This window comes from Thamnophis elegans, chromosome 6, assembly GCF_009769535.1.
Source record: "Thamnophis elegans isolate rThaEle1 chromosome 6, rThaEle1.pri, whole genome shotgun sequence".
NCBI lineage: Eukaryota > Metazoa > Chordata > Lepidosauria > Squamata > Colubridae > Thamnophis > Thamnophis elegans.
The window spans coordinates 10,646,809-10,664,448 of record NC_045546.1 but is presented as its reverse complement, the minus strand read 5'-3'; the positions used below and the strand labels follow the sequence as shown (position 1 = coordinate 10,664,448).

General features: G+C 42.0%; 1 protein-coding gene across 1 annotated transcript in view; it reads right to left on the bottom strand.

Moving 5' to 3' along the window:
• Positions 1–17,640, bottom strand: part of FAT3 (FAT atypical cadherin 3) — a 417,794-nt gene that overhangs the window by 193,527 nt on the left and 206,627 nt on the right. The window contains 1 exon segment of the mRNA XM_032219713.1: positions 11,356–11,417. Within this exon segment, the coding sequence (XP_032075604.1) occupies positions 11,356–11,417 (62 nt within the window).

Here is a 17,640-nt window from a genome sequence, read left to right as displayed (position 1 = left end):
TCTGTTTCTGCTCCGGCCCTGTGGAATGAGCTGCCCCCTGAGATCCGGGCCCTACCCACTCTCATGGCCTTTCGCAAAGCCATTAAAACCTGGCTTTTCTGACAGGCTTGGGGCTGTTGACCCCTTGATTGAGGTCCAGCCCCCTCCTGATTGGGTGTTTGTGTTTCCCCTTTTAACCTTGTTGTGTCCAATTGTTTTTAATAATTCTTTTTAATCTTTTTTCATTTCTGTAAGCCGCCCGGAGTCCTCCGGGATTGGGCGGCATAGAAATTTAATAAATGAAATGAAATGAATGTGCTGAAGCTGACCTGGCTGTTTGCTATTTACTGCAAGGACGTGTCAGAGTTTGCGGCAATAATCACATTCAGAAAGCACACACAAGTAACTGATTCAGCAGGATTCAATAACTTCTCTTTATATATAATATAACACATTAAGTAAATATACAATGCCAAAAGCAGGTTTTCCAAACTGGTAGTTCAGCAGAGGAGAGAAGTTTCACTTTCAGTTTTAGATATCAGCACAGCATGCAGCTTTAGTACAGAACAAGACCCATCCTGTCTCCTTGCTGTCTCCTTCCTTTTGCTCACAGAGCAAATACTGTTTATTTCCAAACAGCCCTCAACTCTCTCAGACACTGACAGGACGCTAACCAGATGAATACCATGGATGCTGGTAGGCAGAGGCAGAATATATATTTTTATTTTCCTTCCCAAAAACTAAGGTACGTTATGTACTCCGAAAAATACAGTATTATGATTATTAGTTAATAATATTAATATGCTTGATATTAATGCAATGAATATTGTTGAAAACACTTAGATTATTATTTCCTAAAATGATTTGTACCCAGGCAACACACTGCTCAATTGAAATAGGAATTTTTTGTATGTTATAAAATAAAATAAAATAAAAGCTTAATACAAACAAAAAAAGAAGTTATTAAAAAATATATATCCCAGGAACACAGTATCTATCCAATCCAAATATATCCCGCTTTGGTCGCATTGACCGATGATCTCTGGAGAGCCAGAGATGGAGGATTTTCCTCCATCCTGGTTCTCCTTGACCTCTCAGCGGCTTTCGATACCATCGACCATGGTATCCTTCTGCGACGACTGCGGGAGGTGGGAGTGGGAGGCACCGTGTTGCGGTGGTTCTCTTCCTACCTCTCGGACAGGTCGCAGTCGGTGTTAGTGGGGGGGCAGAGATCGTCCCCTAGGCCCCTAACATATGGGGTGCCTCAGGGTTCGGTCTTATCCCCCCTACTATTTAACATCTACATGAAACCGCTGGGAGAGATCATCCGCAGGCACGGGATCAGATACCATCAATATGCGGACGATACCCAGTTGTATCTGTCCGCCCCGTGCCAACTCAATGAAGCGGCAGACGTGATGAACCGAGGCCTTGAGGCCGTTATGGACTGGATGAGGGTTAACAAGCTTGTGCTCAACCCAGAAAAGACCGAGTGGCTATTGTGTTTCCCTCCCAAAGATTCGACCAATATTCCATCACTCAGGCTGGGGGGTCAAATTCTATACCCCTCAGAGAGGGTTCGCAACTTGGGAGTCCTCCTAGATCCACAGCTATCGTTTGACCACCACCTGACGGCTGTGACTAGGGGGGCATTCGCCCAGGTTCGCCTGGTGCGCCAGTTGCGACCCTACCTGAATCGGGAGGCACTCACAACAGTCACTCGGGCCCTTGTGACCTCTAGGCTGGAATACTGCAATGTGCTCTACATGGGGCTGCCCTTGAAGAGCATCCGGCGACTTCAGCTGGTACAGAACGCGGCCGCGCGAGTGATTGTGGGTGCACCGCGGTTCACCCACATAACACCTATCCTCCGCGAGCTGCACTGGCTACCTGTCGATCTCCGGATGCGCTTCAAGGTGCTATTAGTCACCCATAAAGCCCTGCATGGTAGTGGATCTGGATACTTGAGAGACCGCCTCCTGCCAATCACCTCCCTGCGACCAATTAGATCACACAGATTGGGCCTCCTCCGTATTCCATCGGCCAGCCAGTGTCGGCTGGCAACTACAAGGAGGAGGGCCTTCTCAGTAGTAGCCCCGACCCTTTGGAACGAACTCCCCGTGGAGATTCGTACCCTCACCACCGTCCAGGCCTTCCGCACAGCCCTCAAGAACTGGCTATCCCGTCAGGCCTGGGGACAAGGATAGTTGCCCCTCCCGAATGATGAATGTATGTTGCTTATTGCTTTTATTATATGTGTCTATGTTACTGTTTGTACTTCCCCCCCCCCCCTGATTTTATGTGAGCCGCCCTGAGTCCCCTCAGGGAAAAGGGCGGCCTACAAATGTTAATAAAATCAAAATCAAATCAAATCAAATCCCTTGTTTATATCCAGAAAAGGATTTATTTAAGCCAACTTCAATTTTAGTAGGAGACAAGCAGCTTTTAAGGCTGCTATGTGGAGGAATCCTGTCTACAGAAAAAGAATGGCCTTTAAGTTAATTAATTAATTAATTAATTAATTAAACTTCAAGGTTTCCAAAAGCACCCTTGAAGTCACTTTTCACTCAGCTCATTTTTCTGCCAAATGGATTTTCCAGAATTCAAGGCGAAGACGGCAAAACCCCTGAAATAGGCTGATTTTTACATCAATTCTAAAATGTTCTTCAACATAATCTCAATCTTGATACTGAAAGGAGTCACACATTCTATTAACACTTCTAATTAATTTATGAAATGTAAAGGAGAGAAGATAATTATTAAAAGGTGTTTGATGTCTTCCCTGTCTATTTTTTAAAAGAGGAACAGATAGAGCTGGTCATTTGTTTCTTTCTAGTTTTAATAAGTTTAGGAAATGGTGGCCTAATAGCAAATGCAATACCAAAGCAATGCTATTAAGTATTTGAAAGATTTCATTGTACACACTGCATGTAAAGGAAGCTATTGGCCCTGAAAATTGAAACACAGCTTACTCAGCAATGTTAAACTGGCAATTTTTCATTTCTTTTGATCCTTTCAATTAGAACTAAAGATAACTGTGTCAGCTAGCAGTGTTTTTCCCCTCTGCGGGACAAAATGCTTTCTTTTGCTTGCTTAGAGTACAGAGACGTAGGTACAATGAAACAAGTCAGAAAGCATACTATAGTTTTATGTCAGATGCAAGAAGGAACTAGGATAGAGTTCAAAAGTACTACAAGTTTATTTCATGCTACCCATATACAAGAATTTGAACTACTAATGGTCAAGATGAATTGGCACCAGATAAAAGAGACAACAAAGACGCAAAGACTTCAAACAGGACTGGACTGAGGTCTCTTATGGGAGCGCAGAGATTCCAAACTGATGATGCATTTGACCCTGCCTTCCAGCTCAGCCTGGTCATCTCCTACATTTACTTCTAGTTCTGGAGGATACAATCTGGGTCAGTCACCAGGATCATAGGTTTTGTCTTTCAAGCTTTCGTACTCATGCTGGAGCCCATCTTCAGGAAATTTTTCTCTAGCAGAGTGTGTACTGTTCTGTGTGTGGTATTTATAGTGCCTGTTGTAAGTCGCTTTTTAGATGTTGATTGGGGCGTGTTAATGGCTGGCTTTTAGGTCATTAGCTTTGTTTGCTTGAGCTGCCCAGCCCTCACCTTCTCAGTACTTGATAGGCTGCTGGTAACTCAGCACTCCTGTTGACTGACAAGAGACCTGTTTCCCAGGCTTCGATCACTTCCCTGGCTGTTTTTGTGCCTGCTCGTCCAACAATCTTAATAGCTGCAAAATTGAATGTGTGTTCTTATTCATTGCAGTGGGAGGCTACCAATGAGTTCTAGTTCTCCATGAACTTTTTTGGGACTACGATACAACTCTCAGAGAAATTGCTACAAGCTGTATGTAAAATCTCCCAGTTGACAAATTCAAGAAGGAGCAGTAACTAAGATGCTAGTTCTGACAAGCAAAGTCAAAGGGGAAGCCCGATTCACTTCACAACCGCGCTACTAATTTAACAGCTGCACTGATTCACTTAACCACTGTCGTAAAATGGTGCAAAACTCACTTAACAAGCGTCTCACTTAGCTACAGAAATTGTAATTCCAGAAAAGAGAGGAGGATGGAAAGGAGAGAAAGAGAAGGAGAGACAGTAGGGAAGGAAGAGGAAGAGTGGAGGAGAGGTAAGGGAAGAAGAAAAAGGTGGGTAGAAGGGAGAGTAAGAGAGTAAGAGAAGGAGAGGAGGGAGGAAGAGAGAAAAAAGAGAAGGAGGGAGAGTAAGAGGGGGAAGAGAGAGGGTAAGAGTAGGAGAGAGGTAAGGGAAGAAAGAAGGGGAAGGAGAGGAGGTAGGAAGGAAGGAGAGAAGGAAGGGAGAGAGAAAAGAAGAAAAAGAAAATAAGGTGGTGTCATAATAGAGGCTTGGGATGGTAATCAATACAATCGAAACTGTACTCTATAATTTCTTAAATTGAATAACAATAGTATAAGATGGGCAAAGAAAAAGAATAACCATGTTTACCTGGAATTGTATGTATGTATATATAGCACATTAGAGATAAACAATATTTGGTTATAAATAGCTAATTATAGAAAGGGAAAATACTAACTGCAAAGAAACCGATACGGAACTGCCCTATGATTTTTGATGGAACTTTTGGTTCCTATGTTGTCTTAAGTCATGTGTTTGTTGTTGATGTGTTTATGTGTGTAAAATAAAAACATTTTTTAAAAAAGAAAGAAATTGTAATTCCAGGACTACCAGTAATTGTCTTCACTTTGGTCCCCTCCAAATATGCATACTCGAATGAATGCTGAAAAATAACTCTCCAGAATTGTCTGCCTGTGCCTGCCTGCCTATCTATCTACCTACTAAACGAACAAATAAAATATCTAGTAGGTATTCAGCTGCAAGCGTTGACCTCCCTTGCTTTCTCATACTGTATAATCAGGAAAAAAATTACTGTTGGACAGAACTGCTGATGTGTTGGGCCGATACAGCATATGGTGATGACAAAGAGTGAAATTCCGGACCTCTTAATTATTTTTGTAATGGTGTGAGGCTTTCGCTCTTTGTCCAACTGTCCTTTATGGTCCTTATTCAGCCTGTCTAGATTATATAGCTTGGATGTAGCTTTAATGACCCATCTGTTTCATCCCTGGAAAACATAGGGTCTCTCCTAGAGAATACAGCTGTAGAGCTACTGCGTGAGATGCAGGTTCCTTTTCAGCAGAAAGACATCTGGGGAAATCATAAGCCTCCTTCCCAGCTATCACAGCCCGCAACCATCTACATCGGTATTGAACACAAAACCCAAATAGCATGTTATACAGGGATTATTCCAAGTTGTCACCACATTCATCTTGATGGGTGTCTCATTGTGTAGGTGTTATGTAAAGTAAAAATCAAATAAATTTCCATTCTCAATGTATTCTGGGAACAATGTTAAAAAAAAGCTTCTCATACTGGCATCCTCCAGATGTACTGGATGGCAACAAAGAGAAGAGCAACGAAGATGATTAGGGGACTGGAAGCTTTAACATATGAAGAACGGTTGTAGGAACTGGGTATGTCTAGTACAATGAAAAGAAGACTAGGGGAGACTTGACAGCAGTGATCCAATATCTCAGGGGTTGCTACAAAGAAGAAGGAGTCAAGGTATTCTCCAAAGTACCCGAGGGCAGGACAAGAAGCAATGGGTGGAAACTAATCAAGGAGAGAAACAACTTAGAACTGAGGAGAAATTTCCTTACAGTTAGAACAATTAATCAGTGGAACAGCTTGCCTCCAGAAGTTGTAAATGCTCCAACACTGGAAGTTTTTAAGAAGAAGTTGGATAACCGAAGTGGTGTAGGGTTTCCTGCCTAGGCAGGGGGTTGGACTAGAAGACCTCCAAGGTCCCTTCCAACTCTGCTATTGTATTGTATTGTATAGATGTTTTTATGACAAACAGTTTAATTCAAAAATCAGTTATGTCATGATAAAAGGTGATATCCTTTTAATCCTGCTATTCTATTCTATTCTATTCTATTCTATTCTATTCTATTCTATTCTATTCTATTCTATTAATTTGAAAATTATTGCCCATTACACAAAACTGTGATCAGAGCCTTTAGAAGGGGAGTAGAGGGGAGGGGAGGAAAAGAAAGGAAAATATGATTGTATCAAATTGTCTAACATGACAATCCAATCCTTTAAACAACGTTAACAGCTAAACGATACTCTTAAAAACATAGGCATGCAAAAAAAAAATGTTTAAGAAGGTTAAGAGGGCCCCCGATGAGAAGTTGAACATGCAAACTGAACGCTTTGTTCCATTAATATGAAGTGTTCTTGTGAAGAGCTTTTGAAGACAATAGGTTGTTGGGTTTTTTTAAGGAAAAAAACAAACAGCCCTAAACTCAGTGCCCCCCCCCAAAAAAGAGAGAGTTGATTTTAGAATTGCCTGCTCATCCATGAAGATATGAATGGCTCCACATTTGCTTGACCCCATTCCAAAATTGCTCAATACTGGAACTGAAAATAACAGTTTGGATCTATTTTCTTTTTTCCCCTCTTTTTTTAAGCATCAGTGTGCAAGTCAATGAGCTGTAACTGGATTAAACATTTCATTTCCATCAAACGCCACGTGCAGACTGACAGACCAAAATGGCTATAATTTATATTTTCTCAAGCTGAGAGTAAGGGGGAAAAAAACCCAGGAAAGAATCTGGGAATATATACCTATCTGAGGATATTCCAGTGTGCATATCAGTCAGCTGTCATTCCGTTTGCTATCTGAATGAAAGCAGACAACTAATTGCCCAACCCGTGGCGGGTAGGAAAACTTCTTCAATAAAGCTACCCTATATAACATGCTTACAATGATATTGTTGAGACGTATCTCAACTCTGCAGAAGAAGGGAGGGCTGCTTCTGAAAAGAAGAGAGGGAAATAATATCCGACAAAAAAGGTGGAAAACAAAATCTGTCATGGACTTCTAAGGCTGAGCATTGTTAAGAGCTACCAAAATGGATCCACTATGGAACCCCAGAAAAACACGGAATGAATATTGTCAAATAATACCTCCTTGAGTAGAGTTAAATAATAACTACTAAATGTTCTGTGGTCGGTGAGAAATGAAAAAAAAAGAAGAAAGAAAAGTGAAAAAAAATGCGGCTATGAAAGTAGTGTATAAACTACCCCCCCTCAATTCTTCTGAGAAATACATATGTTTCTGTTGCGGCCTGCCAGCGGAAATGGTGGCAGCCTCAGACAGTGAGGAGGTTGGGGAGTAACAGGGGCCAGTCCTGGAGTCTGGGGAAGGCTCTGATGAGGGCTCTGTGTCGGAGGCAGAGATAGGGCCAGGGCCATCTGACAGTTATCAGCTGCCTTCGGAGTCGGGCATCAGTGGGGCAGAAGAAAAGCTGGAGCCTGTTCCCAGTGTGCGCATGTGCAGAGCTGCCAGGAGAAGGGAACAACTAAGGAACAAGAGTCGACTTGGGAATAAAGCCACAGGGGGACGGTGAATGGCCCCTCCCAAGGGAATAAAGAGGAGCGATGGAGGAGGGGAGTTTTCAGGAGTCAATTAGTTCAATTCATTCGGGTGAAGATCTGTTCCTGGCTTCTTGCCAAGTATTGTCTGCTACAGCGTGGCGTTTGGAAGATATCGGCCTGGCAGCTCAAGGCTGATAAAGTTGTAAAAGTAGTTGTGAAATTTCTTGGAAGATTGTTGGCCAGAACCTTGCTGGAAATGAATTCACTTTAAACTAAATAAAACGGGTTTTATCGGGATGAGGAGTCGGCTTTTGTGCTTTTGGGAAGCCTAGATCAGAACAATTTCACTGTTGGTCTGCATTTCTCAAAGAACAGTGGAAGGAAGCAGCCACCATTTTCTCTTTTTGTCATTTGAGTTGGAGTAGGAAATTTTGAAGAAAATTCACTAGGTAACATAAAAGCCAAAGTCCAACTACCTCCACGCAACTCCCGCCGCAGATTGTCCATGAGTGTGACCAATGGCATTTCACTCCTATATCTTGGACCTCAAACATATTATGAAATCATCACACAAATGGCATGACTTATATTACTTGTAGAATGCCAAGATACAAGTGATGTCATGGTGGCTTGCATGGGACATCTAAGGTGGGACAACTCAGTCTCCTCCCTAAGATATGAGCCATACTGAAGGGGAACGCCTACCCATAGGGCCACTCCTGGATTCTCCCTACCTTCTCATTTTCTAGAGAAATGGTTCTCAATCCCACCAACTTAAATATATGTGGACATCAACCCCAGAATTCCTCCAACCAATATTCTAGGAGTTGATGCCTACGCATCTTAAAGGTGCTGAGATTGAGGAACACTGTTCTACACCAACTGGGCGTGACCGAACAAATGCGTGCCCGACAAAACTGCGGCAATAAAACTGTGACATCGACAGCGTGCCCACAAAGGCGTGTCGACAAAAGCGCAATTACGGTTAGGGTAAGGGTTAGGTTTAGAGCGCGCTTCTGTCGGCGCGCTTCTGTCGGCGCGCTGTTGTCGGCGCGCTTCTGCGCTCATTCGTCGGTGTGATTTGAAACTCGCGGTTTTTTTCCCAGCGGTTTTGTCAGTGCGCTTTTGTCGAGCGTGGCATTTGTCGGTGAACCCCAATTGGGTACAAATACCAGAACATTACATCAATCATCATTAGTTTTAATAAGTCATCTGCGAGATATAAATTAATGGTGATGGGTCTCACATGGCTGGGTTCACACACATTTGTGGTGAGCACTGCATATCAGAACAACTAGACGCAAGGACAGTTTTTTCTCCGAATGTCATCACTCTGCTAAACAACTAATTCCCCCAACATTGTCATATTACCTACTAAGACTGCATTACTCTTGTTCTTTTCTTCCTTCCTAGTACCTATCTCTCCCCACTATAATAACCATGTTGCTTGTATCTTTCAAATTTTATATTGCCTTATTTGTTTCCTAGTATAATTTGATTGCTTATTAGTAACCTATGACTATCACTAAGTGATTCTTGATGAATGTATTATATTTTATTTTTTGCATATGTACAATGAGCATATGCACCAAAGAGAAATTCCTTGGACAATAAAGAATTCTATTCTATTCTATTCTATTCTAATATGGCATCTATCAACAATAGATTATAAAGCCTAGTGGGGGATGGAATATATGTATATTAAAGTTAGGGAAACAGTTGCATTCTGCCTGACTTAAACCTCTTAAACAAATGTACACATCAATTTAGAATATCCTACAACTAATTATGGATGCATCTTTTTTTTCCCCGAGAGATCACTGAAATATTCAATTTGTATTAGGGAATTATTTTTGAATGCTTATGTCTTGGCATGCAGGCTACCAAACTATTTAGGGTCTAGCAATTCTGCGAGCATTATCTGCTTATTAATTGTAAACAAGACAAACCGTGACCCCTTGGCTCATCTTTTCAGATATATGTCCTTGCTGGATTCTTCAATGCTTTCAACAAAGGCAGAACGTATAGAGTACTGAGTTTATAAAACTTAAAAAATTCAGGGAGATATTCAAAGAAGTATGTGCCTTGAAAGCAACCCATGCCAGGTGCAAGAAATCAGGAACAGGGGTTGTTCAAATAAGTACAATCTGTTCCATGCTATCCCAAAACAACAGGGGTGTCAAACTTGATTTCATTGAGGGTCACATCAGGATTGTGTTTGATCTCAGGAGGCTGGAATGGGTGTGGCTAGGGTGGGCATGGCCAGCTCGACATCACTCGTCCCTTATACCCCATCACCATAATAAACAATAAAACCAAAAATACACATCTCACCAAGTGAATATGGTTATTCTTTCTAGAGATCTCAAATTTTGCTTTCAGTTCTTTTCATTTATTTCAGCTTTGGGCACAGTTTTATGAACAGACTTTTAAGGGTATTACATCACTGTCAAATTCAGAACAAGTCAAAACAATTTAAGTTTCTGTCCACATCAGGGCCCATCAACATCCATACATTCTCACACCATGTGAATGGGGAAGGGAAGGGTTTAATTCCACCAGCAATTAGATATCTTTTCAAAAGGAGCCAAATTTATTTTCTTTCAATGCCAGAATATGAAAAATAAATAAATAAATCAGGAAAGATTTAACGCTAAAACAGGGAGACCATGGTAATGCTGACAATTAAAGTCTCCCCAGGAGGTTAATTAAACATGGTAAGAGCCAAACGTTTCAGAAACTACTTTGGAAATGTCATAAAACAGGGGTGTGAAACTGGATTTCATTGAGGCCTGGATCAGTATTGTAGTTCTACTCCGTGGGGGTGGGGAACAGGACAGATGCTTCCTGCAGCACCTTTCCAGCCAAAATGGGTTGCAGAGGGCCACATGTGGCTGTTTTGGCCAACAGGGTGCTGCAAAAGACTGTCCAGGCCAAAATGGGGTGCTGGGGGGGGGGGCGCACACGTCCCCTGCACCCTATTTTGGCTGCCAAAGGCACCACGGGCCAGTCCTTTACTATTTCCAGGATGGACCACATTTGTGCACCCTGTAGGCTGCATCCGGCCCGCGGGCCTTCAGTTTGACACCGCTGTCATAAAGGAAAGCCTATTCCAGTGACGGCGAATCATTTTGTAAAGGCGTGCCAAAGTTGTGTGTGTGCGTGCCCACACCCACAATTCAATGAGCCCCTTCGACCTGCGCATGCATGCATGCATGACCGGTGCCCTGTACATGCACACATGACCCCATCCATGGGGGAGGGGTTTTCAACTCCCAGACTCTGGAAGCTTTCCAGAAGCATGGGGAGGGTGAAAAATGGGCCTAACAGGCCAACTGGAAGTTCGGAAACAATCTGTTTCCGGCCTCCAGGAGGGCAAGGGAGGCCATCCCCCCCCCCCAGCTCCGTAGGCTTTCCTGAAGCCTGGGGAGAGTGAAAATGCTGAGCTCGTGTGCCAGCAAATATGACTCCGCGTGCCACTTGAGGCACATAGGGCCTAGTCCTTCAGACAATTTAGGCCTACACTTTTAACAGTATTATTGTTTGGGGAAAAGGTGTTGAATGTTTTAAGTGGGTGGCCTGGGCAGGGGGAAGAGATGAAATCAACCTGGGCCTCCATATTTGTATCTATGCATTTGTCCATCTTTTGAATTCTACGAATCTCCCAAGACCCGATTCCCATCTGGCCATTGGACTAAAAGATGCTAAGAATACAAATCCTTCCATTCTCCACCATTCAAGTCAGAGCTGAGGAAGCTTCTTGGATGAGAAGCGAAACATTTTCAAGGAAAAACAAAGTCCAGTTGCCTTTTGAAAAAGCATCTTTGGACAACCATGACCTCGATGACTGAGAATCCCCTTAGATGAATGGCTCATTTTGTGCAAAATCTGTGAGCAAGATTGTCAGTCCCTTCACCATCTAAATCTTACCTCGAGAAAATGTTCTGCTTGTTGTTCACGATCTAGCTTTCTTGAAGTTGTGGTTATAAGCCCTGTAAGGAAACAAAACCAGGAATATTTTCAGTAAATGTGAGGCCTAGCATAGACCACATCTAGCTCAAACGGCAAATGTTTCTGTTTCATTTGACTGTGAATATTGTCAAAAGTTGGGCTGTGCACTAACTGGAATTGTTTTATTCCATTCATATAATATAGATTTACACTTGTTTATCCATTATTTATTTATCTATTGATTTCAACACCGCCCATCTTTCCTTAAAGGACTCTTAGGGATTTGCCATAACAATATAACATAACTGTAACAAAGTTAAAAACCAGAATGAAACGATAGGGGCATTAAAATGTAAAAAGTTAAAAAGACGGACACATTCACAATACCAATCATCTGAAGGCTAACATATTTAAGTGAGTTGGAAGGGACTTTGGAGGTCTTCTAGTCCAACCCCCTGCTCAAGCAGGAGACCCTGTATCACTGATCCGCAAACTACAGCTCGTGGGCCGGATATGGCCCGCCAATTCAAAGTATCCCGCCCGCAGAGTGGTGAGATTCAGCCCCACCCCTTGCCCCACCCCTCACCGTCGGCCTTATCTTCCAGCGAGCATCCACTCAAGCTGCACTTCTGCTTAGTTATTTCACCGGTTGAGCTGCATGGCTGATCACACCCCTGCAGCTGAAGGAAAGGCCAAAGGATGCTGGGGAAGACCAGCTGACTGAGGGGTGATCTCGCCGGTGTAGTCAAGTGATCCAGGGCCAGTAGGTGAGTAGGGAAGGAGCTGACTTGAAAAGCAGCTCTGCTGCCAGCTTGTAAAGAAGTGTTTTAAAAGTAATTAAAAATGCTTTAAAATCACTTTAAAACAGCCCTCCATAGCCATATGATCCAGGGTCAGTTGGTGAGTAAGGGAAGGGCACGTACAGGAAGGGCAAAGCAAAATGGACTGCTAAATTGGTCGTGCCCACCCAATCACATGATCACCTAGCCATTCCCACCCAGTCACATGACCACCTAGCCATTCCCACCCAGTCACATGACCACCTAGCCATTCCACCCAGTCACATGACCACCTAGTCACATGTCCACCTAGCCAGTCTGGCTCTTCAACAGTCTGAAGGACCGTGAATCGGCCCCCTGTTTAAAAAGTTTGAGGATCTCTGCCCTATATCATTCAGATAAATAGCTATCCCATATCTTCTTAAAAATCTCCAGTGATGGAGCATCCATAACTTCAGAAGGCAACTCACTCCATTGTTCTGTCAGGAAATTTCTCCTTGCTTCCAAGTTGGATTTCTCTTTGATAAGCTTGCTTGCTTATTTATTTATTTATTTATTTATTTATTTATTTGTTTGTTTGTTTATTTATTATTTATTATTGACTTATATACCGCTTCATAGGGCTGTCAGCCCTCTCTAAGCGGTTTACAATTTTTTTTTTTTAGCAAATTGAGTCAGCAACTTGTCCCCACAGTCCGGGTCCTCATTTCACCCACCTCGGAAGGATGGAAGGCTGAATCGACCTTGAGCCGGTGAGATTTGAACTGCTGAACTGCAGATCACAGTCAGCTAAAGTGGCCTGCAGTACTGCACCCTAACCACTGCGCCACAAGCTTCTATCTGTTACTTCTTCTCCTGCCCTCAGGTGCTTTGAATAATAAGTTGATTCCCCCCACTTCTTTGTGGCAGCCCCTCAAATATGCTTGCTCGGATTTAAGTGATCGATCAAATAAACCATCTTTATATTCCTTCCTTTTACTTTTGGAAAACATAGTCTTTAATTCCTTAAAATGCTGTTGTAGGATTTACTTTCTCTTCAATTCGTCTGTTTTATCGCGTAGGGCTCTTCGTTTCTAAATCTAATAAAAATACATTATCCAGGCGTTCTTTCTGGATTGTCAATTTGTATTTCTCCTTAATTTTTAAAACTCCATACAGCTTCTTTTTTTATATCTAGCAAAGAATCCTTATCTGGGTAATTCTCTCGGCTGCCTATTTCTGTGTATTTCCACTTTAAATGCCTTCTCTGTCTTGTAATCCACACTTCTTTTAATCCAGTATTTTTTGATTTTGCTATTTATGCACCAAGTAAAATCGGTTTCACAAAGCCCATACAAGGTACAGCTGCGGAGATCTTGCTGTCAACCATGCAGCTAATCCCTGAGAAATAGAGCGTGAATTGGTGATCCAAAACCTAGGATGAAATTCTATGCACAGTTAAATTGGAATAAGCTCCATTGATCAGAATTACTCATGAAAGGGCAGGCGTACAATTGCGCCGTCCTGTAATAAATCTCTACAAAAGCAATTTGTTGCCTAAATAGTTGGTAGCATCTCCAGCACTGCTGATGAAGAATGGCTGAGCTTCCACAATACAGAAGAATGGAAGAGTGGTGGGTTTGTAAAAACCCAGAGGGCTACACACATCACTGACTTGAACCCAGAAGCCAATTTCTCCTGCCCACAACGTCTGGAAGCTGTAGTTCTGAAAGAGGAAACACTTGGAATTGTAATAAAGAAATGTTGGGTATGCTCTCCGAAATGCAACTCCCAGGATATTTAGGAAGAAGCCATGAGAATCACAGTGATATAAAAACCTATAAAAACGCACAGCGTGTTTGCCATTCTAAATCACAACCTGTCGTGGTTGTGTGTGTGGATGAGCCTTCACTTGTCTGTCCTGATCTGGATGTAGTCCTGTTGACATTTTAAGCACCTCTTGAGAGTTGAAAAGAGCCTAAATTATCTTATTTACAAATTTTGCTATGCACAACCACCACCAACAGAACTGCCAGCGAAGGCTAAAGATATATTTTGTTCTTCCCCAAAGAATAGTAAAAACGAAACAACACCGCCTCTTTATTTTTCTAATGCAGCCAAGTGCCTTGTGTTGAATACATTAAGACGGGCTATAAATCAAACATCACTATATAATTGCCTATCCCAGATGCACCATATGCAGCAGAAAAAGCTTAGTTATGTCAGAGTTATAATGAGCCAGAGATGTAACGGTGGCTAACCGTAAATGAAAAAGCATTCGATCTTGGATTATGGTGGATAACACAGACCACTGAAGAATGAAGGGTTAGGAGGTAAGGAACTGAGATACGCAGGTGCTCGATCATGGGCGGCATATGGATATATGGGGAGTAGAGTTTGAGACATGACTGAACAAGGCAGGAAAGATGGTTGAGCTTTTTTTTTGTACAATGGTGAGGTTGTCTACTATGGCATTTCTTCATGGAGAGAATATCTGTCAACCTAGAGCAGTGTTTCTCAACCTTGGCAACCTGAAGATGTCCGGACTTCAACTCCCAGAATTCCCCAGCCAGCGAATTTGATGGGAAAGTAACAGCATTCCATGCGCCTTTGGAGTTGAGTTATGCCGACCACATGACCATGGAGACGTCTTTGGACAGCGCTGGCTCTTCAGCTTTGAAACAAAGATGAGCACCACCCCCTAGAGTCTGGAACGACTAGCAAATATATGTGAGGAGAACCTTTCTCTTTATATGTTCTTATGATGTATTACTACTGTAATTTTTTGTCAACTGTGTCAAAGAACTCTCCTAAAGATTTATCAAGACAAAATTGAAAGCAGACATGACACAACTTCTTGTTTTCCAGTCTTCTAAAAGGCACCGTTGAGATTTTATGTTATTGCCTTATTCTGAGAATTAGTTACTGTACATGTTAACACCCTTGGCAACTTCTCCATTGAATATTCATAGTACATTTTACCGACAAAGAAAAAAGGATGTTCAGGAAGCAGGATGGGAATTATCTGTGAATATATTATGCTGAAGGTTATTTTGTGCTTCATTTGGGGACAAATCTCAAATCTGTGGAGAATCACACCAATGTTACTCCACCAATTTAATGTTGGTGCATCTATTGGGAACGGCGGGGAATGGATTTCCTCTAATTCTCTCATGTGCCAAAAATCTGTGATCTGAAAAGGTCAAAAATTCTTGAAAATTTTTTAGGAAGGGTAGTAAGGCTGGTGGCAGTGAAAAAACCCCTGCCCCCTCAAATTTGCACCATATTAAATAAAAGAATAACATTAAAAAAGACTACACACCTTTTATTGTTTAGAATAGAATAGAATAAAATTTGCACCATATTAAATAAAGAATAACATTAAAAAAGACTACACACCTTTGTTTTAAAATAGAATAAAATTTGCACCATATTAAATAAAAGAATAACATTAAAAAGACTACACACCTTTTATTGTTTTAGAATAGAATAGAATAAAATTTGCACCATATTAAATAAAAGAATAACATTAAAAAAGACTACACACCTTTTATTGTTTTAGAATAGAATAACGAAGTTGGAAGGGACTCTGAAGGGTCCTCTAGTCCAACCCCTGCTTAGGCAGGAAAATCTACACCTCTTCAGACAAATGGATATTCTTCTTAAAATGTACAGTGTTGGAGCATTCACAACTTCTGGAGGCAAGCTGTTCCACTGAGTAATTGTTCTAACTGTCAGGAAATTTCTCCTTAGTTCTAAGTTGCTTCTCTCCTTGATTAGTTTCCACCCATTGCTTCTTGTCCTGCCTTCAGGTGCTTTGGAGAATAGCTTGACTCCCTCTTCTTTGTGGCATCCCCTGAGATATTGGAAGACTGCTATCATCTCTCCCCTTGTCCTTCTTTACATTAACTAGACATACCCAGTTCCTGCAACCTTTCTTCATATGTTTTAGCCTCCAGTCCCCTAATCATCTTTGTTGCTCTTCTCTGAACTCTTTCTAGAGTCTCAACATCTTTTTTGAGGGGCAAGTTTTGACTGGTTACCACATAATCCAAATATAGTTTCCAGGATGAAAAATCCATTTCAGAAATCTTTAACAGCTGAAGCAATGTTTAACAATTGAGGTTTTGGGGCAAATACGACAATAAGCCAATGGAATTACTATAAATCACTAAAAAAACGGTAGAATCCCACAACCACAGAATTGGAGTCTACTCTGCACACAAGGACAATTTAAAGCACCCCTGACAGATGGCCATCCGGCATCTGTTTGAACACATCCAGCAAACAGGGACTTCACTATTCTCCTTACTAATTGGTAATCTTTTTGGTAAGCTTGAGATATAGCAGATGTTTACAATTAAGCCTCTGTGGAATTCCCAAATGGTGAGCTGTGGATAATAACACAGAGCAAAAACCCACAAGCTTTGCGGTAGCCATTCAAGCCTACTGTTCTGGGGTATGCTACATCATCCTCCCACAGAAACATCCCCATGAGACCAAAGACAAATCCTACTTGCAAAAGGAACTAAGAATAAAAAGGTAACCTTAAAGATAAAGGTTCGACTCGCACGTATGTGCTAGTCGTTCCCGACTCTAGGGGGCGGTGCTCTTCTCTGTTTCAAAGTTGAAGAGCCAGCACTGTCCGAAGATGTCTCTGTGGTCATGTGGCCAGCATAACTAAACGCTGAAGGCACATGGAACGCTGTTACCTTCCCACCAAAGGTGGTTCCTATTTTTCTACTTGCATTTTTACATGCTTTTGAACTGCTAGGTTGGCAGAAGCTGGGACAAGTAATGGGAGCTCACTTCGTATGTGGCGCTAGGGATTCAAACCGTTGAACTGCCGACCTTTCTGATCGACAAGCTTAGCGTCTTGTCTCCCTAAGGTAACCTTTGTGCAATCTTAATCTTAGCCCATCCCAGCCTCGGTGCCTTTAAAATGGCTTCCAAGTTTTTTTTAAAAAAATTTCTTTGCATGTAATACAATTGTGACTTATATGCATTTTTGAAAGGATGCTTAGATCAATCCTTTCTTCCTTCCCAGTTTTTCTATTCTTGTTTTGCCTTTTTTAAAGATCTTTCTCTCTAAAACCTCCTGCGTTTCCTCTAATAGAAACCTTCTGAATTTCATGACTGACAAAATCTGTTGACAGCTTCAAGTTGCGTGGGAACTCCCTGAATATTACCGAACCACAATCTCCACGTCTCTCATTTGTATTTTGAAGCATTCTGGCCTGAGGAGAAACTCTTAAAACGGCTTTGAATATCTCCTTGAGCAGAATGTCTTAATAGCATCACTTGTGTGATGTGAAGCGTGGGCAGAGAGTACTTTTGTATTAAGCTCATATTAAGTAGATAATGTATTACTGCATGGCAGAGCCTGATGTCTGAAGACTTCTTTCTGCAGGTCTGACTTTGTTGTGGCCCGCGTCAGACACTGAGGAGGTTGGGGGGGGGGGCATGGGCCATTGCTGGAGGCTGGGAAAGGCTCGGACGAAGGCTC